The sequence below is a fragment of the Glycine soja genome, chromosome 7 (assembly GCF_004193775.1).
Source record: "Glycine soja cultivar W05 chromosome 7, ASM419377v2, whole genome shotgun sequence".
Classification (NCBI taxonomy): domain Eukaryota; kingdom Viridiplantae; phylum Streptophyta; class Magnoliopsida; order Fabales; family Fabaceae; genus Glycine; species Glycine soja.
Genome location: NC_041008.1, coordinates 39,895,698 through 39,920,020, shown reverse-complemented (window position 1 = coordinate 39,920,020; position 24,323 = coordinate 39,895,698). Strand labels below are relative to the sequence as shown.

The 24,323-nt window shown below is 37.9% G+C and overlaps 1 protein-coding gene across 5 annotated transcripts; it reads right to left on the bottom strand.

Moving 5' to 3' along the window:
• Positions 1 to 10: 10 nt before the first annotated feature.
• Positions 11 to 23,730, bottom strand: LOC114419641 (BAG-associated GRAM protein 1-like). 5 transcript variants are annotated; one of them, XM_028385373.1, is made up of 18 exons: positions 23,343 to 23,730; positions 22,656 to 22,706; positions 22,414 to 22,511; positions 21,470 to 21,545; positions 20,217 to 20,345; positions 20,055 to 20,101; positions 19,805 to 19,928; positions 19,532 to 19,648; positions 18,897 to 18,926; positions 18,701 to 18,800; positions 18,264 to 18,370; positions 17,084 to 17,227; positions 16,897 to 17,001; positions 15,116 to 15,262; positions 14,848 to 14,901; positions 1,338 to 1,401; positions 529 to 590; positions 11 to 417 (listed from the first exon to the last, which is right to left on the bottom strand). In XM_028385373.1, exons 1-18 carry the CDS (start codon positions 23,526 to 23,528, stop codon positions 301 to 303), a joined length of 1,758 nt encoding a protein of 585 aa, XP_028241174.1. In that variant the 5' UTR covers positions 23,529 to 23,730; the 3' UTR covers positions 11 to 300. The 5 variants fall into 5 exon arrangements, with proteins under 5 accessions (XP_028241174.1, XP_028241176.1, XP_028241177.1 ...); XM_028385375.1 differs by having other exon boundaries at positions 34 to 417; positions 22,656 to 22,726; positions 23,343 to 23,476; XM_028385376.1 differs by having other exon boundaries at positions 34 to 417; positions 22,414 to 22,507; positions 23,343 to 23,383.
• Between the last annotated feature and the right edge of the window lie 593 nt (positions 23,731 to 24,323).

Genomic DNA, 24,323 nt, shown 5'->3' with positions numbered 1-24,323 from the left:
ATACGATAACTTTTCTTGAAAGGCAAAACCTTATTATTAGTAATCAAAGGCACTATAAAGAAATTTTCATTTTCCACAGAAGCGTTTCCAGAAGAAAAATAGAGCACCAGAATCCCCCCTCTGACAAGCTGATAGTTACCAACGGAGATGATACACAAAACAAAATCCCATTGCAATCAAAATATACATATATTTCCTAAATAAAATCCTAATCTGAGGTTGCCAAAAATAACCAAAAAAAAAAAAGGTTACAATATAGCACAGATAAATAAAATCCTAATCTGAGGTTGCCAAAAAATATTAGCTTTCCACTGTCGCTGCAGGGGGCGAAGAGGCCTTATCGTCCTCATCATTAGGAGTATTTGATTTTATATACGACCGAGCAACATCTAACATCACATCAACTTCTTTCTTGTACTACATTGTTAAACAACAAATATTTTTTATTAATTAAAAGCTGCTGATACCAGCAATTTGAAGGAACTACTATATACATGCAATAACTCTGTCAACAAAAGATCTACCAACCTCATTGACTGCCCCTGACTTTATTTTGGATTGCATAACACACCATTTCTTGAAATGCGCACCTGCAAAAACAGTGAAGGAAGCGAATGAACCCAGGTTTTGTTTATTACTTTAATATTTCCCTAATGTTTTTCACATTGGCCAAGTCCTGAGAGAATTCTAGCTTGTCCCTGATTCTAACATGGTAATCATAGTATTTGTATCTAGTTATCAATGCCAAGATCAGTGGCAGAGTAGCCAATCCCAAAATTGCTTTAGTGAGGTAGGATGGCTGTACAGAACACAAAGGTAGTACATAAAATTGAAGTCAAGATAAAAAAAAAAAAAATCACGAATCAGAACAGAACACAACACAAAGGTAGAACATAAGTTTGAGTTGGTACAGCAGAATGAAGACAAAAAACACATCCACCCACAAAAAAGGAAGAAAAAAAAACCCGGAAGGGTGAGCAAAGGAAAAGGAGTAGAGGAAGCACACAGACTTTCTCTATTCAGAAGACTTGCCGAAAAATCAACAGAAGAGAATGTGTGTAAATGAGAAAAGGGTGTGCCTGGAAACGCTGGCAAGCAGTGAGTGCTGTGTGAATAAAGCTTAGCTGCGAACATGGTTTTAAATCATACAGGCTGTTCTGATGAAAGAAAAGGGGCAAAATCATGAAAATAACCCAAAAAGCAAATAATATCATGGGTTTTCATAGTTAACACTTATTTGAGGTTGGTGATTAGCAGAGGACCGCATCATCAATGACAGACTTAAATGAGGAATAAGTAAAATGGGACAATATTGAGGAGTTTCAACCACAACTTACCGACTTTTATGTCCAGAGTACATGAGATTTCATTAATTGTCTCCAAGCTCCATTTACAGTGTACCTATTGGACCAAGAACATAACACCATGTTTTATCAGAACAATTCTAATAATATTAGAATATATATGTCAGGAGACAAACAAATCACGGATTAATGAAGGGACAATTATAGGCATGTTTTTTTTTTATTTTATTTCAATATTTCATACCTTAATGACCAACTTTAGTCCTTCCAATTACAAGAGGTGTAGCCATCTATGATTTTTAAAACAAGTATTTTAAAAGTGTAGAACCTGTTCTTTCTCCCTTTTGATAGGAAGTCACAAATGAACACCTTAAAAGAAGGCTGATATAGTAAGTTTTTACATTAATACTTAAAAGGCCAACAATCCTTCCCTTTCCAGTTGGCATTGTACACCATAACAAAAGGTAGAATACAAGCGTTTGATCGGTTACAGCTTCACACTCATTTTAGACGTGCTAACCACTTTTATGTGCAAAACCAATGTGCCTTCAGAGGCTAAGATAATAGATTAATTCGCAATAAGTAGGCATGTTTAGCAATTTTTTGTTCCTTCCTCAGCCACACGTTAAAGATTAAGGTTTAAATTAACAATAATAAGCGGTGTGTTTTTAAATTTACAATAATAAGCAGTGTATGTGAAACACACCGTATACTGAAAGAGAAGGAAAAAAAATATTATATAATAATAATATAAACATATCCCCCCCCCCCCCTCACTTTCCTAATTCCCTTCCTTTTTAGAACCCACACCCCCATCCCTCGAGTCCTCCATCCCCATTTGCATCATTTTCTTCTCTCATTCTTCCACTCTTTTTCCTTCATTGTTCCAAAATTCATCAAGTTCCTTGCACTCTTGTGGCACTCTCAAGCATGGGAAGGTGGTTGGAGTAGAAGGGAACAATACCCAAATTCTCTATTTGAGCTTCTTGAGGTAATTCCATAACCCATTGAGATAGATGAGTATTTTTACGACATAGATTAGTTATGGGTTGTGTGAGAGGGGTTGGAATAATTAAATAGAAGGATTATTGTGATTTTCTCAAAACCCTAAGCATGCTAAATTTGGGGTGTTGAATATTTAGTATTATTTTATGTATGGTTGCTTGTTATCTTGCTGAATTCAAAAGGCAGTAGTGTGGTGTCACTGTCAGCTGTCCTTCTCTCTCTTATGTATCTTGTATATATATATGTCATTTGAAATCAATAAAAGCTAAGAGAGTGAGTGAAAAGTTTTCCTCACTTCTTCAAATCTTCAAGTTGGCATCAGAGCGGATTCTGTTCACCGTCCGCCCTCGCCGTCATCTCCGGCCGCCATTTTCTCTGGCGAGACCAGGGTTAGGTTCGCCTTGAAAAGCGTGACCACCCCTGGAAGTCGCGCTGCCAACGGAGCCTCCACGCGCTCTCACCGTCTCGTGCGATTTTCGGCACGTGAAGTCCACGCGTCGCCGTCCCGTCATCGGAAGCTCACCCGACTTGTCCCAGCAGCTTCGTCGTCCTTTCCTGAGCACGTTTCAGGTTCAGCAAGTTTTTGTGTCAGCCCGTGTGCTTTCTTCTATCCTTTTTCATTAGGGTTTCCGTATTGATCAAAAATGGCTTTTGCTGGACTTGCTTTCTCCTTTTCTAGAACCCCAACCATCACAACTGCAAAACTCAATTGGAAGAATTATTTGTCTTGGTCTGCTTCAGTGGAGTTGTGGTTTGTCGATCAAGGACACCATGACCACTTGGAGAAAGGTGTTGACATTGTTCCAAGCGACAAAAAACTTGAGTGAAAAAAGCTTGACTATCAACTCTGTGCTGTGCTATGGCAATTAGTTGAGCCAGATATTTTGGAAATCCTTAGGTCATTCAAAACTTGTCGCTCCTTTTGGAAGAAGGCCCAAGAAATCTTTGCTAATGATATCCAAAGCTTGTTTGATGCAACCATGAAGGTTACAGCCCTCAAGCAAACCAACCATGACATGATTGCACATGTAGGTAAGGCTCGGGCTGCAGTGGAAGAGTTGAGAAAGTTTCTTGTGGCTGTTTCATTGGAAGAAGTGAACAAAAAACTGGACAAATTCTACATGGTCCTCATCTTGAGAAGCTTACATTCAGACTTTGATCATGTGCATGATCAAGTCCTTGCTGGGGACCAAGTTCCATCAATGGATTCCCTCATCACTAGACTTCTTCGCGTGCCTCATGTATTAAAGGATGAAAACCCTTCTGATGTTGTGGAAACATCAGCCATGGTTGCACATCGTGGGAGAGGAGGAGGCCGCAACAATAAAGGAGGCTGCAGTGGAAGGGGTGAACGTCCTCATTGCACTTACTGCAAAAGGATGGGTCACACCCAAGAGAATTGTTATTCGTTGCATGGCTTTCCTGACAAGGTAGCGTAGGTTTCTAGGTTAGAGAAATCAGAGTCTAGGTTCTCTGATGAGGAGTATCAAGAGTATTTGAAGCTCAAATCCGAGAAACCCAACAATCAAGCTCAATCTACACCTGTACCATGTTTTTCAACAACATGTATCTCTCAAGCCATGGAAGGTCCTAGTCCTTGGATACTCGACTCAAGTTCCTTTAATCATATTTCTGGTAATAAGTCCTCTTTTTCATCCTTTTCCTCTCCAAAAATTCCTCACCTTGTTACTGTAGCTAATGGCTCCAAGATTGCGTCTCAAGGAAGAGGTCAAGTTTCATTATCTCCCTCTTTGAAATTGAATTCTGTATTATTCATTTCTCAGTGTCCCTATAATCTAATCTCATTAAGTCAGTTGACTCGTTCATTAAATTGATCAGTAACCTTTACTGTTAGTTCTTTTGTTATTTAGGAACATGGGACGGCCGACTGATTGGAGAAGAATGTGAATTACGAGGACTTTACTATTTAGAATCCAACCTACCTATGTCCTGTTTTGCAACTTCAAAACCCAAACTTTTGCATGATCGTTTGGGTCACCCAAGTTTACCAAAACTGAAGATGATGGTTCCTAGTCTTAAGAATCTTCAAGTCTTAGAGTGTGAGTCTTGTCAATTAGAAAAACATGTTAGGTCATCATTTTCTCAAACTGTACAAAGATGTAACTCGGCTTTCTCTACCATTCATTCGAATATTTGGGGACCAAGTCGTGTTACATCTTTTGGTTTTCGATATTTTGTAACCTTCATTGATGAATTCTCCAGATGTACTAGGATTTATTTAATGAAAGACAAATCTGAACTTTTTCCTTTATTCATGTCGTTCTACAATGAGATTGAGAATCAATTTGGAAAAACAATTAAGATCTTCAGAATTGATAATGCTAAAGAGTATTTCTCTCATGATCTCTCTTCTTTTTTATCTTCCAAAGGTATCCTACATCAATCCACATGTCCTCACACACCACAACAAAATGGTATAGCAGAAATGAAGAATCGTCATCTCCTTGAAACTGCACGTTCCCTAATGCTAAATTCTAATGTTCCTACACATCATTGGGGAGATGCAATACTTATTGCTTGTTTCCTAATTAATATGATGCCTTCTTCTTCCCTTGAAAACCAAATCCCTCACTCAATTGTCTTCCCTCATGATCCATTATTTCATGTTTCTCCTAAAGTGTTTGGTTGTACTTGTTTTGTCCATGATTTGTCTCCTGGTTTAGACAAACTTTCTGCTAGGTCAGTCAAAAGTATCTTTTTGGGTTATTCTCGTCTTCAAAAGGGCTACAAGTGTTACTCTCCAACCACAAAACGGTACTATATGTCTGCAGATGTAACCTTCTTTGAAGACACACCCTTCGTGGACCATCCTTCTTCTCTCCAGGAAGTACTTCCAATTCCTTCTCCTTGTCCTCTAGGTAACTCAAATCAAAATGTCAATGTTGTCCCATCTTCTCCACCAAATTCACCTGAAGTTGCTTCTCCACCTCTTATTCAATGCAGGACAAGGCAAGTTGGATCTATAGTGCCTGAAGCTTCTCCTCGTGATCCTCATCCTTCTTCAACCAGTCCTCAACTCATGGATCCTTCTTCTCCTTCCACCTCTTCTCATCATTCTGACTCAGATTGGTCCATTGCCATCAGGAAAGGTATTCGCTCTACTCATAATCCTCATCCTATTTATAATTTCTTAAGTTATCACTGTTTGTCTCCTTCATATGCTTCCTTTGTTTTCTCATTATCTTCCCTTACTATTCCTTCCAATGTCTATGAGGCACTTGATCATCCTGGCTGGCAACAAGTTATAATTGGTGAAATGCAGGCTCTTGAAAATAATGATACTTGAGAACTTGTTCCCCTTTCTCCTGACAAGACAATTGTGGGTTGTAGATGGGTCTATACTGTCAAAGTTGGGCCCAATGGTGACGTTGATCAGCTTAAGACTCGCTTGGTAGCTAAAGGCTACACACAGATATATGGTCTTGATTACTGTGATACTTTTTCTCCTGTAGCCAAAAGCACTATTGTTCGTCTGTTTCTTGCTATGGCTGCCATACGTCACTGGCCCCTCCATCAGCTTGATATTAAAAATGCCTTCCTCCATGGTGATCTTGAGGAGGATATTTATATGGAGCAACCTCCTGGGTTTGTTGCTCAGGGGGAGTATGGTGTTGTGTGTAAGCTTCACCGATCTCTCTATGGATTGAAGCAATCTCCTCAAACTTGGTTTGGTATATTTAGCCATGTGGTTCAACTTTTTGGACTGAAATGAAGTGAAGCTGATCATTTTGTTTTTTACTGTCATACATCCCCTGAAAAGTGTGTTTATCTAATGGTCTATGTTGATGACATAGTGATTACAGGAAATGAAACTACTAAGATTGCCCAGCTAAAAGAGCACTTATTCAACCATTTCCAAACCAAAGATCTGGGATATTTGAAGTATTTCCTTGGTATCGAGGTGGCTCAATCAGGAGATGGTGTTGTGATCTCTCAAAGGAAGTATGCTCTTGATATTCTAGAAGAAACAGGCATGCAAAATTGTAGGCCTATTGATAGCCCTATGGATCCAAATCTGAAGCTCATGGCAGATCAGAGTGAAGTTTATCCTGACCCCGTGAGATATAGGAGACTTGTGGAAAAACTCATTTATCTCACCATTACAAGACCTAATATCTCCTTTGCTGTGGGAGTGGTTAGCCAATTTATGCAAAATCCTCATTTGGACCATTGGAATACTGTCATGCGTATTCTCATATATGTTAAGAGAGCCCCTGGACAAGGTTTGTTGTATGAAGACAACGGTAATACACAACTATCGGGATATTGTGATGCTGATTGGGTTGGTTGTCCCATGGATAGGAGGTCCACATTAGGTTATTGTGTCTTCATTGGAGGGAATATTATCTCTTGGAAAAGCAAGAAGCAAACTGCTGTTGCTCGGTCCAATGCAGAAGCTGAATATCGATCTATGACTATGGTTACATGTGAACTCATGTGGATTAAGCAATTTCTCCAAGAATTGAGATTCTGTGAAGTGGTGCAAATGAAGTTGTATTGTGATAATCAGGCTGCTTTTCATATCGCTTCAAATCCAGTCTTTCATGAAAGGACTAAGCACATAAAGATTGATTGTCATTTCATTCGAGAGAAACTTCTGTCCAAGGAGATTGTCACTGAGTTCATTAGTTCTAATGATCAGCTAGCGGATATTTTGACTAAGTCCTTAAGAAGACCTAGGATTCAGTCTATATGTTCCAAGCTTGGTGCATATGATTTATATGCTCCAGCTTTTTTTTTTTATCGACAAAGATAATATATTAGATATATAAAATGCAGTACCAGAGGTACTGATATACATATATGTTATACCTTACTGCTGGTTCCACAGACAGACAGTCCTAGTCTAAAGGAGAACCAAAGTAAGGAATAAATTAAATATACATATGTTGTCCTGCACATTGTTCTAGCCTCTACTGATACAGAAACCTTGACTAATACTACTTGACAATTGGTTAAAATGGATGGTGAAATCTTTTCCAAAACCCCTTAGCCACGTCCAGATGAGGAATGTAGCATCTTCGAGCAGTTTATTAGCATTGAAGGTTGCATTAGAGAACACTATGCTATTTCGGAGCTTCCAAATAGACCATGTTAAAGCTAACCACCAGCAATGCCATCTTTTGAACCTTACAACATCCACTTGAACACCTGTGTGTTGAAGAAAATGGTGTTTTGGAATTAGAGGAAAAGCACCTTGTAAATGTAGCCATGACATGGTTTCCCACCACAGGGGTTGGATTTTGCTGCAGTGGAAGAATAAATGTGATGCATCCTCTTCTGCATTTTTGCAGAAAGGACAAAGCGTGTCTGTGAGTTGCACTTGCCTTCTCTGTAGATTTTGTCTGGTAGGTAGTCTGTCTCTAAGTAGCCTCCACCCAAAAACTGCTATTCTGCTTGGTATCTTTAATCTCCACAATTCCACAAAGCATTCCTCTTGACTACCCACAGCTGCCTCCTCCTCTAGCATTTGATATGCATTACGTGTTGAGTATTGGCCTGTTGGGTCTGCACTCCACTCCCCCTCGTTGAATCCTTGTTACTGTATGACCTTACCATCAACCTCTCTCATGGCTGTCAATTTCACTGTCGAATAGTGACCTTCTCCAGGTGAAATTCCACTCCCAACCACTGTCCTTATGACTTCCCATCTGACAAACAAGCTGATGATACTGTGATGATATCCGGTATAGTCTAGGATATTTTCCTGCCAATGAATCCTCCCCACCTAGCCACCTATCCTCCCAGAATTTGATTTTATCTCCACTTCGAACCCTCCATTGCATCCCAGTAGTGATTAGCTGCCCCTGGTGAGAATGAAGGAAAACCTTTTTTAAATCTCTCCACCAGATTGATTCATGAGCTGCTGAATTTGCATCCATCAAACCCCTCCAACCACCATATTTGGATTCTAATACCCTAGTCCATAGTTCTCCTTGATTTTGCATGAGATTCCACTTCCATTTGCCGAGCAATGCAAGGTTGAAGTTGTTGATGTCCTCGATGCCCAAGCCCTCCTTTTCTTTTGGTAAGCATACTACTTCCCAACTGATCCAAGGAATCTTAGCTTGGTCAGCTGCACCTCCCCACATGAAGCGGCGTTGTATTCTCACCAGCCTATCCACCACTGCTTTAGGAACCCTGAAAAAAGAAAGAAAGTAGATGGGAATCGATGTTAACACTGATTTTATTAATGTCACTCTCCCCCCAAAAGATATGTCTCTGTTTCCACTTTCCTAATTTTCGATCACATTTCTGAATAATGGAATCCCACATATGCCTTTGCCTTGGGTTGGCCCCTATTGGTATACCCAGGTAAACAAGAGGAAAAGTCAGCAACCCACAATTCAAATATTTGGCTGCCTGTTGCTTCCATTGAGTCGTTACACCAAAAGCTCCAAAGCTACTTTTTACAAAATTTATTTTTAAGCCTGACACAAGTTCAAACGTCCTCAAAATAGTTTTAATGGCCTTTACATTCTCCATAGTTGCCTCCCCTAGGAAGATTGTGTCGTCTGCATACTGTAGGATAACATCCACATTGTTGGATCCTACCTTGAAGCCTTTATACAAATTTTCCTCCTTGGCTCTCCGCAACAGCCCATTCAAAGCTTCAGCTACCACATTGAATAGGAAGGGTGCTAGTGGATCCCCTTGCCTCAGACCCCGTTTAGGATAGAATTCAGTTGTAGGGCTACCATTGACCAAAAACGAAATAGACGCAGATTTCAAACACCCCGCAATCCATTTGATCCATTTGGAACTGAATCCTGTTCTTTCCAGCAAATATAACAGAAAATTCCAAGACACAGAGTCATAAGCCTTCTCGTAGTCTACTTTGAACTCAAGGCAAGGTTGACTGCTTCTTTTGGCCTCTTCAATCACCTTATTTGCAATGAGGACACTATGTAGTAGATGTCTTCCTTCAATAAAAGCAGATTGTGTCTCATCTACAATAAAGGACATCACCTTCTTCATTCTTTTAGCCAGCACCTTAGAGACAATCTTGTACATACAGCCTATTAATGAGATGGGTCTATAGTCATTCAAGAATTGAGGGTCAGCCACCTTAGGGATTAAAGCTATGAAGGATGCATTGCAGCCCCTTAGGAACACTCCATTAGCATGAAATTCGTCTAGAAAACGAAGAACATCAGGTTTAATTAGTTGCCAGAACTGTTTGATGAATTTAAAGTTCATTCCATCAGGGTCTGGGCTTTTATCACTCCCACAATCCCATACAGCCTATTTTACTTCCTCTTCTTGAAATGGTGCTATCAACATGTCATTATGTTGCAGGCTGATTGACTGAAAGCAAACTCCATCCAGCCTAGGTCGTTGTTCATCTGCTTCTTGAAATCTTTTTGAAAAGAATGATCTTACTTCCTCCTTAACCTTATATGGGTCATCGGTCCAAATTCCATCAATCATGGCTCCCTTTAGAGAGTTGTGCCTTCGATTAGCATTCATCATCAAGAAGAAGTAGCGTGAATTGCAATCTCCTTGCTTGATCCATCTTGACCTCGCTTTCTGTCTCAATAACGATTCATGAGCTTGTGCAGCCACCCATAGAACTTCCTGTAATTGTCTCCTTTTTGTCTCCTCTTGGTTAGAAAGCTGTCTTTGAATTGAATCCTCCTCCACTTTATTTAATTCATCTTCTAACTTCTTGACCTTCTTGTAAGTGTCTCCATAGCTCTCCTTATTCCAGATTTTCAGCCTTTGTTTGAGTCTTTTTATTTTTTCTTTGAGAACATACCCTCTCCAACCCTGTTGCTGAATAGAAGACTAGCAATTGTACACAGTTTCTTTGAAAGATTTGTTTGATAGCCAGCAATCTAAAATCCTAAAAGGTTTAGGACCCCAATCAATTGATATGGACCTAAGCAATAGTGGACAATGGTCTGAAAAGTTTCTGGGTAAGGTGATTTGAGTGCTTGCAGGCCATTTGTCCAGCCATTCAGGGGAGAGCAGGAACCTGTCAAGCTTACTCCTGGAGGTTCCATTTAGTCTGACCCAGGTGAATTTCCTTCCCAGCCAAGGTGCCTCAACTACCTCCAGATCATTTATCCAATCATTGAACTCTTTGATGGTGTTGTTCCCTGGGTCCCTTTGACTTATGCCGAACCTTTCAGCTGGTTCTCTTATGCTGTTGAAGTCACCACAAATACACCAAAGGTCCCCGGACAATGAGTGTTTCTGCTGCCTTACATGCTCCCACAATGACCTCTTATTTTGGATTTCAGTTGGGGAATATATAGTAATTATGTTGACTTGTTGTGCCTCCCTAATCCATTCTCCTGTGAGTAGAATAAATCCATTGCCAATGACTTTCCTTTGTAGCTTGAATGTCCTTCCACTCCACAAACACAAGATGCCTCCTGCTGTGTTGTTAGCAGGTTGCAATTCCCAACAGACCTCAGCTTCCCCCCATAATGATTGGCACATAGCTTTATCAATCGCTGCCTTCTTTGTCTCCTGCAGGCATACCATGTCTACATTCTCCTTCTTGATCAATCTTCGGATAGCTGCCCATTTTACTCCCTCCTTAAACCCCTGACATTGTATGATATAATATTCATGGGCATCTACTGGTATCTCCCAACCTCTCTGCTTCCTCCTTGTCTCTTTTCTCCATTTTCTTTAATTTTTCAATGATTATGTGTTGTTCGTCTCCCCCTGTAGCACCCAATTGCTTAGTCGTATTCCAAATGTTGATGGCTTCGTGAGTCTGTTGAGGTTCCAACATGTCTTCTGGGCCTTCATTGTGTGTTGCTGAGTGTAGATTCAGGACAGTGTCTATGTTGGTGGCAGGCCCATGATGAGGCAAATCCTCTATTTGGAAAGGATGCAAGTTGACCATTTCTTCTGCTGTGTCTTTCGGTGGAGTATCCAAAGGCTGGCCCAAATTTAATTTCTTTTGATACCTCTGTCTAGAGTATACCTGCCACCCTCTTTAGATCCTCTTTTGGTGTTTTGTGGAGTAAGGCCCGAAAGTTGTGTGGCCTGTGTAGGGGTGTAACTAGAAAACCCCACATTTATATTGGGCCCAATTTCTGGCCCACTTTCCTCCACGTGAGTGTTATCCCCCTCCTTGCTTGAGTAATTTTTTCTTTCTGCCTCATATGTCTCCTGCCCATTGCAATTTTGAAATTCAGAGTTCTCACTTCCGAGACACAAGGTTTGGGTGACTGCCACCTCGCATGTTGCCTCCACGTCACCGCTTGCTTTTGCCTTTGCCATCTGTATCTCTCTCACCCCGCTGCCTTCTCCTTTTTCATTTTTGCCTTTTTCATGTCCTAGGTTCCCTTTGTCTTCACGGTTTGCAGTCCCGACACACTGACATCCTCCTTGTTTGAGTGTGTTGTTAGGAAGGTAGGTGACCGTTGCCTTATGCCTTAGCTGCCTCGACTGATCATCTGACGTGACCTGTGGAGGCTTGCGTAGGATCCATGGTTTAGTAGCATTACCCAGTGGGTGATTTCGCTCCCATTGTCCACCGGATAATAAGCTCCCTCCGAGGTCAACGATGGCGGTGGTGCGCGAGTCGCTGATCCCGCGTGGTTCAGCTGCCTTTTTCGGTGCCGTTGGGTCTTGCATGTCACCTACCATGCCCAGAGAGGTTGTCGATCTTGGAGTGAAGTTTCCGAGGTGGCTGTCATCGAAATCTATCTCCTCCGATGAGCCGCTGGAGCTGCCTCCACCTCTTCAATGCTGGTTGTCGCCGCCGCCGCACTCCTCCACTACAAACACCTGAAAACATTCAGCGCCTATGCCGATGTCAACCGTATGCCTTATCGTCGGGCTCCATGGGGTTTTAACGAGCACCCGAGCTTTGTCCAGCATGCATTTATCCTCTGTGTCGTCATCCATGTCTACCGTTTCCCCCAACGCTACTAGTATCTTCTGGAGTGTCTCATATCCCAAGCCTGAAGTGGGATACCCCAACACTGCACCCATGTCAGCCTGTAGCTTGTGCGTATGCTTGGGCTCCATTTCTCCATAGAATAGAACAATAGTGCACCACCATATTGGCCGCCATTCATGACTTGTGCTGCTCTCTCATCAGTGAGTAGAAGTACTAGGTCGCCCCCTATATACTTAGTTGATAAGTCCATTCCTGTCTCCCACAGTATCTCCTCCTCCAGTCTATCAAACATGGCAAGATTTCTTAGACGCCCAACCCACGCATCTTTCAACCAGTTGTTTTCTTCCAGTCCTATGTCGAGGTGCACTGATGATGAAGAAGCCTGATGTCTTTGCACCTGGCTGCGGTAAGTTGGCCTTTGTCCCATGTTTCTGATATTTCTTAACAATGCCGCCGCATATGATCCCTGCTTGACACCATTCTGTCCTGCATCTCCATGTATTTCAACCTGATTGCTCCCAGCGTAGTTCTTTTGTTTGTTCCCTGAAGCCCCCTTTCTTTGCATCTCCCTGCCATGCCTTGGAATGTTAACATATAACTTCAATCCCCCGATAACGATTTTGTCCAGCTGTTTTGCCAAGTAGTTAGCATCATTAACCCCTTTGAATCTAACAAAACCGTATCGTCCCCCGTTGTAGTTTCTTCTGTTTGGTATGAATATTTCCTTCACATCCCCCCACTTTTTGAAGTGTACCACAACTCCTTTTCTGTAATGTCATCCGAGAACCGAGTGAAATAAAAGGATGAGATGTCCTTGTGATCCCTCCAGTTGAAGATTGCGTTTTGCTTGTCTCTTCCATTGTATCCTGGGTATGAGAATCCTCCCCTAGGCTCTCTCTGCTTCTCACTACTGCGTGATCTCTAAGCCTATCTCTCCCCCACCCCGTGTCTCTCTCTCTCTACCTCTCTCTCTCATCTCTCTCTTCCAATGTCCTTATATGCTCCAGCTTGAGGGGGAGTGTTGAATATTTAGTATTATTTTATGTATGGTTGCTTGTTATCTTACTGAATTCAGAAGGTAGCAGTGTGGTGTCACTGTCAGCTGTCCTTCTCTCTCTTATGTATCTTGTATATATATATGTGTCATTTGAAATCAACAAAAGCTAAGAGAGTAAGTGTAAAGTTTTCCTCACTTCAAATCTTCAAGTGGGGATTTTGCCTAACCTTTTGTTCTTTTTGTTTTAATGCTTAGATTTTGTGAAAAATACGGTGGTTGATTGTGTTCTCTTTAGTTGTAAGTAGTTAATCCTGCTTAGGGGAACTTTTAACTATTTTTAGGAGAAGCAACTAAATTTTAAAGTAAGCTGTTTTGGTGATTATGGTTTCTATGAGCACTTGAGAATGTAGTATAATATTTATTTTACTTGGTTGGAACTTGATTCCTTGTGATCCTTAATGGTTTAATGAATATTTTAATAGTTTGATAATGTAGTTTAAATGTGAAATTGGCTTCTTATTGTGGATTATGTGATTTGCTACCGTTTGCTACAACAAATAGATAATGTACTGTAGTAGCATGTTTTTCTGTTTGCTACAATGTAGTGTGTTTTTCTTTCCGTTTACCACAACGAAGAGATAACGTGGTTTTTAAATTGGAGTCAAGTTTGTTATTCTTGATTTTGACTTGATTATATTTCAAATGAATTTTCAAGGGAGTAAATATTAGTTTTTGCAAAAGTGAGTTGTATATATTATTGCTTTTATTAAACATCATTTAAGTTCTTTTTAAATGAGGGACAAAAAAAAACTCGTGCTATGTTTGCTTTCTCTTTCCTAATCACTTTGTATTTTATGCTCTCACTAAATCTTCGTGAATTATCCCATTTTTTTCCTTTTTCCCCTCAGATTCACAGGTGGTTGAGTAACTGACTTCCTGGGATTTGCTGTCTTACCCAGGATTTTAGTCATCTTTTGGTAGGCCTCCATTGCATATGATGGAGAGTATATTTTGGTAACTTTGGTAAAATGCAGCTATAGAGATTCGGGTTAGAAATAGATATATAGGAAATCCCTTATTTTTGGGACGTAGATGATTCTACCTTATAGATATGTTAATGATGTAATTATGATGTTTTGAAACACTTTGATGATTACTATGTATGAGCTATATTACTACTAGTTGATGTTTTGGACATTATGTCAAGGGCTTGATATCTAATTGTTGGATCTAAATATATATATGTGTGTGTGTGTGTGTGCACGCGTGGTTTGTCCTCTTTTTAGGGGAAAATCTGCCGGATTTTCGGTAATCCCTTTAGGTTGATCTTTTATTTGTGTTTTAGTGTGAGGTAGAAATTATAGTTTGTGTGCCGGTCATGGTCCAAGAGTGGGTCGTGACAGTGAATCATACTCTTCCACTCATGTGCAATTGGGAGTTTTCTTGACTACACATATCATGTGTCTCTATTAAACTAATGAACAATAAAAGTCAAACAGAAATGGATTGATCATATGTGCCTCTATTAAACCAATGAATAAAAATCATATACAAATGGAATGACTCAAATCAGATAACAGGAACAATAATATATCAAAAGAAAAATGTAGCAAAAACAGCAGAGTATTCAGATATTTTAAGTATTCCCTAACCTCAAAGTAGGATCCAAATGGAACATCATGTGCCTGTTGCACAGTCTCAAACACCTAAGAGAAGTCATAACAACATTTCATTAGTTATTTTGAACTCCGCAGGTTTTTCTTGGGGGAGGGGGGTGGGGGTGGGGATACAAAAGTAAAGGATAAGTGTTGCAAAAGCGAAGGTAGTTAGCCAGACCACAAATATATTAATCAGTTATCATTATATTCTCAGTGACGAATTTAATATTTCATCATAAGTAAATACAAGCAACAGTCTAACCAGGTTTTTCTTGTCTAGTGATAGAACATGATGTTGCCACTCTGTCATGGCTGTGTCCGGAGGGCACATGGGGCTGTTACAAAGGGATCTGAAGGTTATCTCTCGGACTTGTCCATCGTATTCATCTGCTGTATGCCACTGACCCATCTGCAAACAGGATAACCATAGAGCAAACCAACACCTTAAGTCCCAAAGCCAGGCTATCAAAAGTTAAATACATGCAGAACAAACAAATAATCTGAAACCTCAATATTCTTCCATTCCAAGTTTAGAGTTAAACATCAAGACGTAATCAAAATGTTGCGCCGAGAAAAGAAATCTAATTTTAACAGTAACCACAAATAATCTTATACAGACAAATTCTGATTATCACCTTTCCATAATCAAGTAAACAAAATTGTCAGAAAGCCAGTGTTTTCTCAATGACAATTATGGCGGTCAGAGAGAACTAAATAAAACAAGTATATGTAAGACTATACAACTTCCAAGATTAAAAAAAAAAACTATGTACTCTTACTAAGTGGTACTCTTCTTTATTTTTAACAAAAGAATCTATAAAGGAAAAGGAGAGAAAGGTCATATAAAGGAGAGAAAGCATCACCTCTAATAAGATCTACAATCCATTTGCAAATGAATGATAGAGTAACCACTAGCACAAGAACTCTTGTAGATGAGACAAAGGACTATTCTGTAAGGATGGGTTTATGTCACGGCTCTTACCTTGAGTCCTTGCTTGTTTAATCTAGTTTTACATATGCTTACCAAGAACATACAAAATATTATCCCTAAATGCATGCCTTTTGTGGATGATATATTTTGATTAAAGAATTTAGGGAAGAGGTTAACTCTAAGCTTGAACTTTGGAGACAAGCATTGACATCAAAGGGTTTTCGTTTGAGTATGAGCAAGACAATACACATTTCAATTTTAGCAAGAAACGAGAGGAAAATGAATTTTAGGTAAAAATTAAAGATGCCATATGATAAAAACCTTGGGAGAACCACACAACAAAAGCTATCTATTGTAGTTGGAGAGTTCATAACCAACTATACTCTATGTTATTGTACTACCATCTGCCAGACTATCCATCATTCTGACTGTTGTGTTAATATGGACTCAGTTTTGTTGTGAACCATATGTAGGAAACATATACAAGGGGTGTTTGATGTTGGGTTTCCAGCTACTGTGCTTTTTTCTTTTGTAGTTGGGTTCGGCAGGATCTGCCTTTGTATTTATCTGTTATTTTCAGTACACCCAGTACTGAATCATTATTAATACTATCAGATTTTTGCTGTGCAAAAAAAATATACAAGGGTTGAATATTGTCATGTAGTTATTCATAATTTTGAATTTCCTGTTGAATTTTCTATATGCTGGAAGGTTCATTGTGAACCTGAATCTAGGAAACCACAACCATAATCTAGAAAACACTAATCTTTCACTTAACCATAACTAGATCATAAGAAAACATCTAACACAATAAAGGTACCACTATGTGAATCACAAAGACTCAAAGACTAAACCATTTTAAATTATAAAATGAGGATAAACATCTTAATTTGAACAATCTTGTATGGAGCATCTAGCTTTGCTTTCAACATTGGCAGGCGAAACAGTTCCTCAATATCAGAAAAAAGCCAAGCTAGCTTGCACAATAATTAATAGCCATTTCTTAGATACAAGAATAAGTTTTTTATTGTTTCACATTTGATTTCCATTATAACCCAGTTGAGAAATTAATGACTTTTAAAAATAATGACAATAAATTGAAGAAAACTTACCACAAGATTAGTGTCCTTTCGTACTGAACGATATTTGCTAGTAAAATTTGAACCATCATTCAATAACAAGTTAAAAAACTGCTCAGCTGTGCAGGGAAAAACATCCTGTAGAAGGATCACTGGTTATATATAAATAATTAAGCAGATAGTTAAACTCATGAAGATAAAAGGAGAAAATGATGCATACATTGTATATACCAACTAAAGCCTCTTCTTTGACAAAAGGTTGAAGTCTTCCAGTTTTTGGCATGCTTTCTTCAGGAGCCTTGTCCAGTATCTTATTTCCTCTGACAGAACTACTATGTGCACGCAGCTCTGACTCTGCATTTTCCTGTATAATGATTAACAAAAACAAAAAATTGCTTGAAATTGTTCTCTATTTGTCCAAAAAATGTCAGGGTAAAAATTACTATGAAATTGAAAAGGGAAGAAAAAAAATCAGGTCCAAACACATTTCATCATGGGAAAGATCTTATTCGGAGACATCACCATTGGATTTATCAATTGACAGATTTCCTCAGAGTCATTGAAAGCTCCTTGAGTTAGTTATATGCAATAGCAAGCTTGCATAGTTGAGGGGTAGTGATGGAGATTAAGTGAAAGTTATAATTAGGTATATTAAGAAATATTATGCACTGCATGTAATTATGTAAATTAGGATAACCTTTATTCAAGTATTTATGACTCATAAATACTCCCTCCTGACCAAAACTATTGATGTTTTAGCTTCTTTTTTTCTAAAACTATCGATGTTTTTACAAATTCCAAGTCTCGTTAATTATTTTCTTCCAAATATACTATTGATGATCTATTACACAACCACTCCAATCATAGATATTAAATGAAGGCATTTTAGACTAAATTTGTAGTTTGTGAGTAGTATTAAATACTTCTTAAGCTATGTGCAACTGTGCGCTAACCTTAAACATCTATAGTCTTGGTCCAAAGGGAGTAAGAACCTTCACTCTGTAGATCAGGAACACACAATTCATCTAATGTCCCTTGTTTTCTCTCTCTTAACACACATATCAGTTTCATAATGTGTTCCAAAGCACGACATGGCATAAGATTTTATTAATAGCAAGATTTGGCTCCCCTAATCTGATAGGCACTTTTAAAGGCTAAAGTAGAAAATATAACAGTTGATGGAAAAAGTAACAGTATAAATTGTCATAAAATATATACAAACTCTGCACTCTAGCCTCTAAAGTGTACCCATCACTTTAGAGGATTCATATTCCTATGTTTGAATCTCTTATAGATTTCATAATAAGATGCAACTTATTAAAAAAAAGTAGATATAAACTTCTACAATTGAGCTTGTATTAAGACAATGAAAACCAAATTGATTAAGCAAGAGCTGTAACCTTCTTCTCAGCTTCCAACATTTCATGGAAATTCTTTGCTGCACGCTGTAGATTTCTTAATGCATGGTTCCTGTTCCAAAATGATGCAAACATATATCTGACCCTACCTGAAATAAAGAAAAATACAGATCTAATCAAAAAAATCTGACAAAGGCCATTATTAGTGTGAGATAATTAGTGCTTACTTTTATTCACTAAATAAAAACATTCGCTGTTATTTTGTAAAAGAAATATTACAAAAACTCTGAATAACAATAATAATAGTATCCAGCAATACAGTAAGATGTCAGTATTTATGAAAACAGAAAGTCAGTCAACAATAAAGGTTTAAGGAAAAATCTGGACAAGTCACAAGAATTGAATTGAATCATAAAGTACAATAGAAAAAAGTTACTCCAAGAAAATAAATAACTAAGTGTTTCAAACAAATTACTAACCATCAGGACTTCCCAAAGGAGGGACACCATGTCCACCGGCACCCATGCGAAGAATAATTGTTATAGCAGGATTAATAAATGCATGTTGACTCCTTCGTATCTTAAGAAAAAGTAGAATTGTTACACTGAATGTAAGTTTTAATTTGACTGAAATATTTAGTGCAGATGGGAAGAGAAAAAACAATAGAGATTGTACCTCATCTATATCTTCAAATGGAATAACCACCTGGCAAATACACCCAAAAATTGATATTATAATTAACGTAGAAACAGAAAAAGACACTATAAATACAAGAAACCCAGGAATCACAACAAATAAATGATTGACAGTGTCGATAAGAAAGGGCTTATTTTTTTGGCTTACTTTTTTTTTCTAAAGGCACATATATTACTATTAGTAATACAGTTTCAGTAAATGAAGGTCCAGGCAAAACTCTATGAGGCGATGACTGATAATACAACTGTTTCCCTAAATGAGAAACTTTACATGAAATCTAAACAGTTATTTGTACAACAATTCGTACAACAGTTTGTATAACATCATTTTTTTTGTGTGTATCTCTCTCCTACACATCATTTATTACATGTCATAATGATGGAGAAAGATAGACACAAGGAACGATGTTGTATGAATTGTTATATCATGTATATGTATCATATCTCAAATGTAATTGCTCCAACTCCAATTTTTATCAATCTCTCAAACATTATCAGAAAATCCTAAATTAAAATAGCTAGTAATGGAACAATGACTTCACAATCTCATACAAGAAACACTGTACGCTATAGTGTTCACTACTCAACCTAGATAAGACAGAAGTATAGTCTGACCTTCATTTGCTTAGAGAAGACATTGGAATGGAAACAAATATGCCATGCTGAGACATACATACGACCATGGTACAAGAATGACCTCTCAAGTGCACAAGAATAACTATGATCAACAACCTGAAAAATATGCTTCACTTGTCAGATTTGCAAACACAATCGTACAAAAGACCAGGTGTACACATTCATCTTTTATTTCTGAGCATATTTGACCTTAAAAAAACTACATATTGGTAATCATTAACCAGAAACAAACAAGTTTAATTTGTCAGTAACCTCATCTGGATGAAGACCAAATATAGTTTGAAGAGGCCCTGGCTTTTGATGGACTACAGTGGGCCCCTGGCTTTCCAAGGGAGGCATCCTTCTTCGAGGGTTGGCTCCCCCATAACCATTTATCCTATCAGACCAGTCAATTAATTACTATAAGAAATACACCAACATATGATGATAATAACAGCACCCAAGTATCTAGGACCAACATAATACAAATTTTTAAAAACAAATATAAAACCAAAAGGCTTACCTGGAAGCATTTCCAGATAGTTTTATTGTTTTTATATGAAGACAAACCTGACATTCAGTTACATATTAATAATGATATTTTTGAGACATAAAAAAGTATTAGAACTAAAAGAAACAAAAACTTTGAAACCAAAAAAAAAATTCTTCTGACAGCAGGTATTACCTGCCCAGATGGGCTATCCAAAGTATGCCACACTGCACCAGTTTGACCTTCACTTTCAACTGGAACAGTCACTGAACCTAGAACAGCACTTTTCCAAATTATATCCCAATCATAAATTGTGACATTGATCTGCTACGTCAGCAGGGAAAGAAGTCAGTTTCACGAAAAACCTACATAACAGATTTAATCTGTCAATTGAGAAGCTTCTACTAACATAAGGCACAAAATATATGCTGATACTCCTTTAAAGATAACAATCCAAGAATATGCTGAAAATATTATGTTTGGTCACTATAATAATTACATTAGCATAGACATATTTATTTTCATTATTCTTCTCATCTGTTTTCTTTGTCCGAGAGATTTAAAAAAGAAAATGTATTACAGCATTAAATTTATCATTCAAATGCAAAACTAGAATCCAGATGGTATTCAGTGGACACACTTAACAATCTGAATCCAATTAAGTAAAAGATTATTAATTACAAATAACAACAAAATCCTTGTCCCACTAGGTGGCATGAGCTACATAGATCAAATGACACCATTATGTCCTATCATAAATCATGTCTAATAATAAACCATTTAAATCTATATAGTTCTAATGATTTGGCCTAAAGTTATCCTTCATCTGCCCCTAACTCTGAGTCTCAAACTATTGAACTATCCTCCTCCATTTAATCTACACTCTCCTTATTAATTAGGGATTCTACAGGTCTTCTCCACATATGCCCAAACCACCAAAGATGACACTGATCATCCTTTCCAGAATATGTGCTACCCCAACTTTCTCACTAATGCATCATTGCTGCCACATATTTTTTCTATTAACTACAATGACAATGAAATAGTGTTATTTCATTCTAGTAAATAAATTTCATTGTCAATGAGATCAAATCCATTCATACATGGAAAAATTTACATAGAAGCATTATTTAATGCCAAACATATTGTATGAAATGTAAAGCTAAGAGGTGGATAAAAGTTTTGTTCTCTGAAAGAAAATAAATCCAGGTAAAAAGCAAAAAAAATAAAAAATAATAACTAGCATGTTCTTGGAAGATAAGTTTAAGGTTATTAAAAAAAGCCTTGGTGCTTAATGGTAAGAATAGCTTAAACATAAACAACAGTCTGCTAAAAATAGTAAAAATTGAACCTCACAAACCACTGAAACCACTTTCAGCAGCTGCAAACACTTGGTATAATTACTCCAAATCGAAACATAGATGATAGATATATGATAAGCTAGCTACCTGGACAGGAAGTTCATCAACAGAAAAATTGAACTCCTCACCCCACATTGGATTTCTTGAACCAGGGACCATGGAACTGCATCAGCACACCAGAATATCAACTAATGAGGGCCCAATTAACAGTGTTGAGCAAAAGCATTGCTTTTAAGAAGAAGATAAGCTGAGTATGGAAAACATATTTTCATATCAGTATGTCACATGTCTAAGTGTCTAACAGACTTTGACAGTGCACATTCTTTATTTTCTTGTCACTCTATGGTCAATAGTCAGTTCTGATAGTACATGTATTCCATTTAAAGTACAAAATCTTTCTGCAACATTACATATATATTTATGTATGCAGTCACATGCATAAATATATGGGTGCTTCACACTTATTCCAAGACATCAAAAAATATTATTCCTCCTATAAATTAATCCTAAACTTACAAATACAAAGTACAAATAAGACTATCAACAAACTAAATTTCTTTACGAAAGAAAGTAAGAGAACTAAGGTTGATTACAGTAAAGAGCTCTAAACCGAAAAGGCAATGGCACAGGCAAGTCGGAAAAATAGTTAAAAGCAAAACTGGAAAGCATCTCTGCCTGTAGCAGTTTGCTAGATATAAGAAAAATCCTAATACAGTAAAATCTAGTAGTATGTCAAACAAAGATAGAAATATATGCAAAGAAAAAACCTTCCATCTGCAACCTGAATTGTAGAGTAATTCACCGTACAGAGGCCCACAACTCCACATGAATAGTCTTGTTTAAGGCCAAAAATATTACTGGAAAGAATTCCATGAGACAGGGGAAGCACATAGTTGAGGAGAAGGAGGCTTTGGCTCCAGTTGAAAAGAATCCCCCCACCCCCAAGGCACTAACGAAATTTTCCTCTGGCTCCACCATTTATTGGAGAGAGAGATTCAAATAAAGGAGGGTAAAAAACTAGATCAACAAACCTGAATCGCTTTTCATTGCCACATGTGATTATAGCATAAGGATCCGATGTTCCATTTAAGTTTGCACCGACAAGATTCTTGGCAGCCAACAGTTCTAACTTCAAAGAGAATTTTAAAAAAATCAGATATCATCAATAACTTGCAGTATATATATATATTCCACATGCAAACCTTAGTGCAAGACAAATTGCCTTCTCTGAGGAAGAAGGTGCAGACTAAACAATTCAAGAAAACCTAACTACCTTGATCAGATACGCCAAACTGGCTTGAGAATCCACTTTAGACTGACCCATCTACAAAAATAAGTGCAGAACTGCATGTCAACAAGTTAAAAATTATTCCACGAAGCACCTAACACAAAAACTTAGAGCCACTACGTTATAAACCCAAACAGTATTATTTTCGTTCTTGACAAGCCACAAACGAATTAGTTATAAACCCGAACAGCACTTCCGTTCTTGACAAGCCAACGAGCTAGTGATCAGTGAACACAATTCACAATCCTAACGAAACCGTAGCACAAACAAAACTGAAGGTCAACAAGTTCAAAATTACTCCATGAAGCATCTAACACGAAAATCTAGAGCCACTAAGTTGTAAAACCAAACAGTGTTTCCAATTCTCGACAAGCCACAAACGCAAACGAACTGGCGATCACAATTCACAATCCTAACGAACTCGACAAAATTGAATCCAAACAACTCGACTTAAGGAGAATTAATCAATTCCTCTAAAACCAGAAAAAGAAAAAAGAAATCGAACATAAACTGCAAGATCATTCCATAGAATAAAACAAAAGAAACCGTAAAAAAAAAAAAAGAATCTCCGTAAATCTTCCCTGATTCAGAAACAACACGACAGAAATAGTGACGAAGACTGAAATGAAAGCGCGGTGGCAATCGAGGAGCATATGGAGTGACGAATATAACCTTGTCCTTTTCGTCGGCAACATCACCGGCGGAATTGTCGGTGAGCGACGGATCGGCGTATCCGGTCCGGACGGCGAAGAAGCGGTAGGCGAGGATGACGAAGACGGACGCGGCGACGGCGACTTTGATTTCCCACGCCGAGGGGAAGAGAAACGCGAAGAGCGCGGAATCAACGGTCACGTTCATGGCGTGGCAACGGAAACGGTGAGAGAGTAACTACCCAACAAACGAATCAGAAATTGAGCGGCGAAGGAGATTTTCTAGGGTTTAGGAAATGAGGTAGAGAAGCCATTGGAAGAAGAGAAGGAGGAGGGTCAAAGATGGACCGTTGGAAGAGAAAGAAAGAGAGCGCAAAGAAGTGTCAAACAAAACAACCGCACTCGTCTTCTTGCCTGCAAACGGACAAGATAACATTAATAAATCCTGTTTTAAGGGGGGTGTATGGGATTAAGATTTTGAGAGAATATTTTGACAAAAACAATCTTGAAGATTTTAAAAGATTATGTGGGATTGTATTGATTTTGTGGGATTTTAAAAGATTTTTTTTAAAAGACTTTTTACAATCAGGATTCTTAACCCAAGATTTTAATGGATTTCTAACACAGATTTTTAAGATTTCAAAGTACTTTATGGATTTTTAAGATTTTGAAAGATTAATACATTTTAAACAAAAAAATAACGGAAGTTACAAAAGTGAATGAAAAAGATGATCTGGGACATGTTAGCATTTTCCATAAAAATAATACTCATATATCATAAAATCATTTAAAAAAAACTATTAACAAAATAACAATAATAATAACACAATAACAATTAAAAAATTATTAACACAATAATAATAATAATAACACATTAATAATTAACATTTTAATAATAACACAAGAAAATAATAATAATAATAATGGACGTTGTAAAAAAACAAGTTGAAGAAACAGAAAAAAAAAAAAGAGTTTTTTATTTTGATTTGCATATACAGTACTA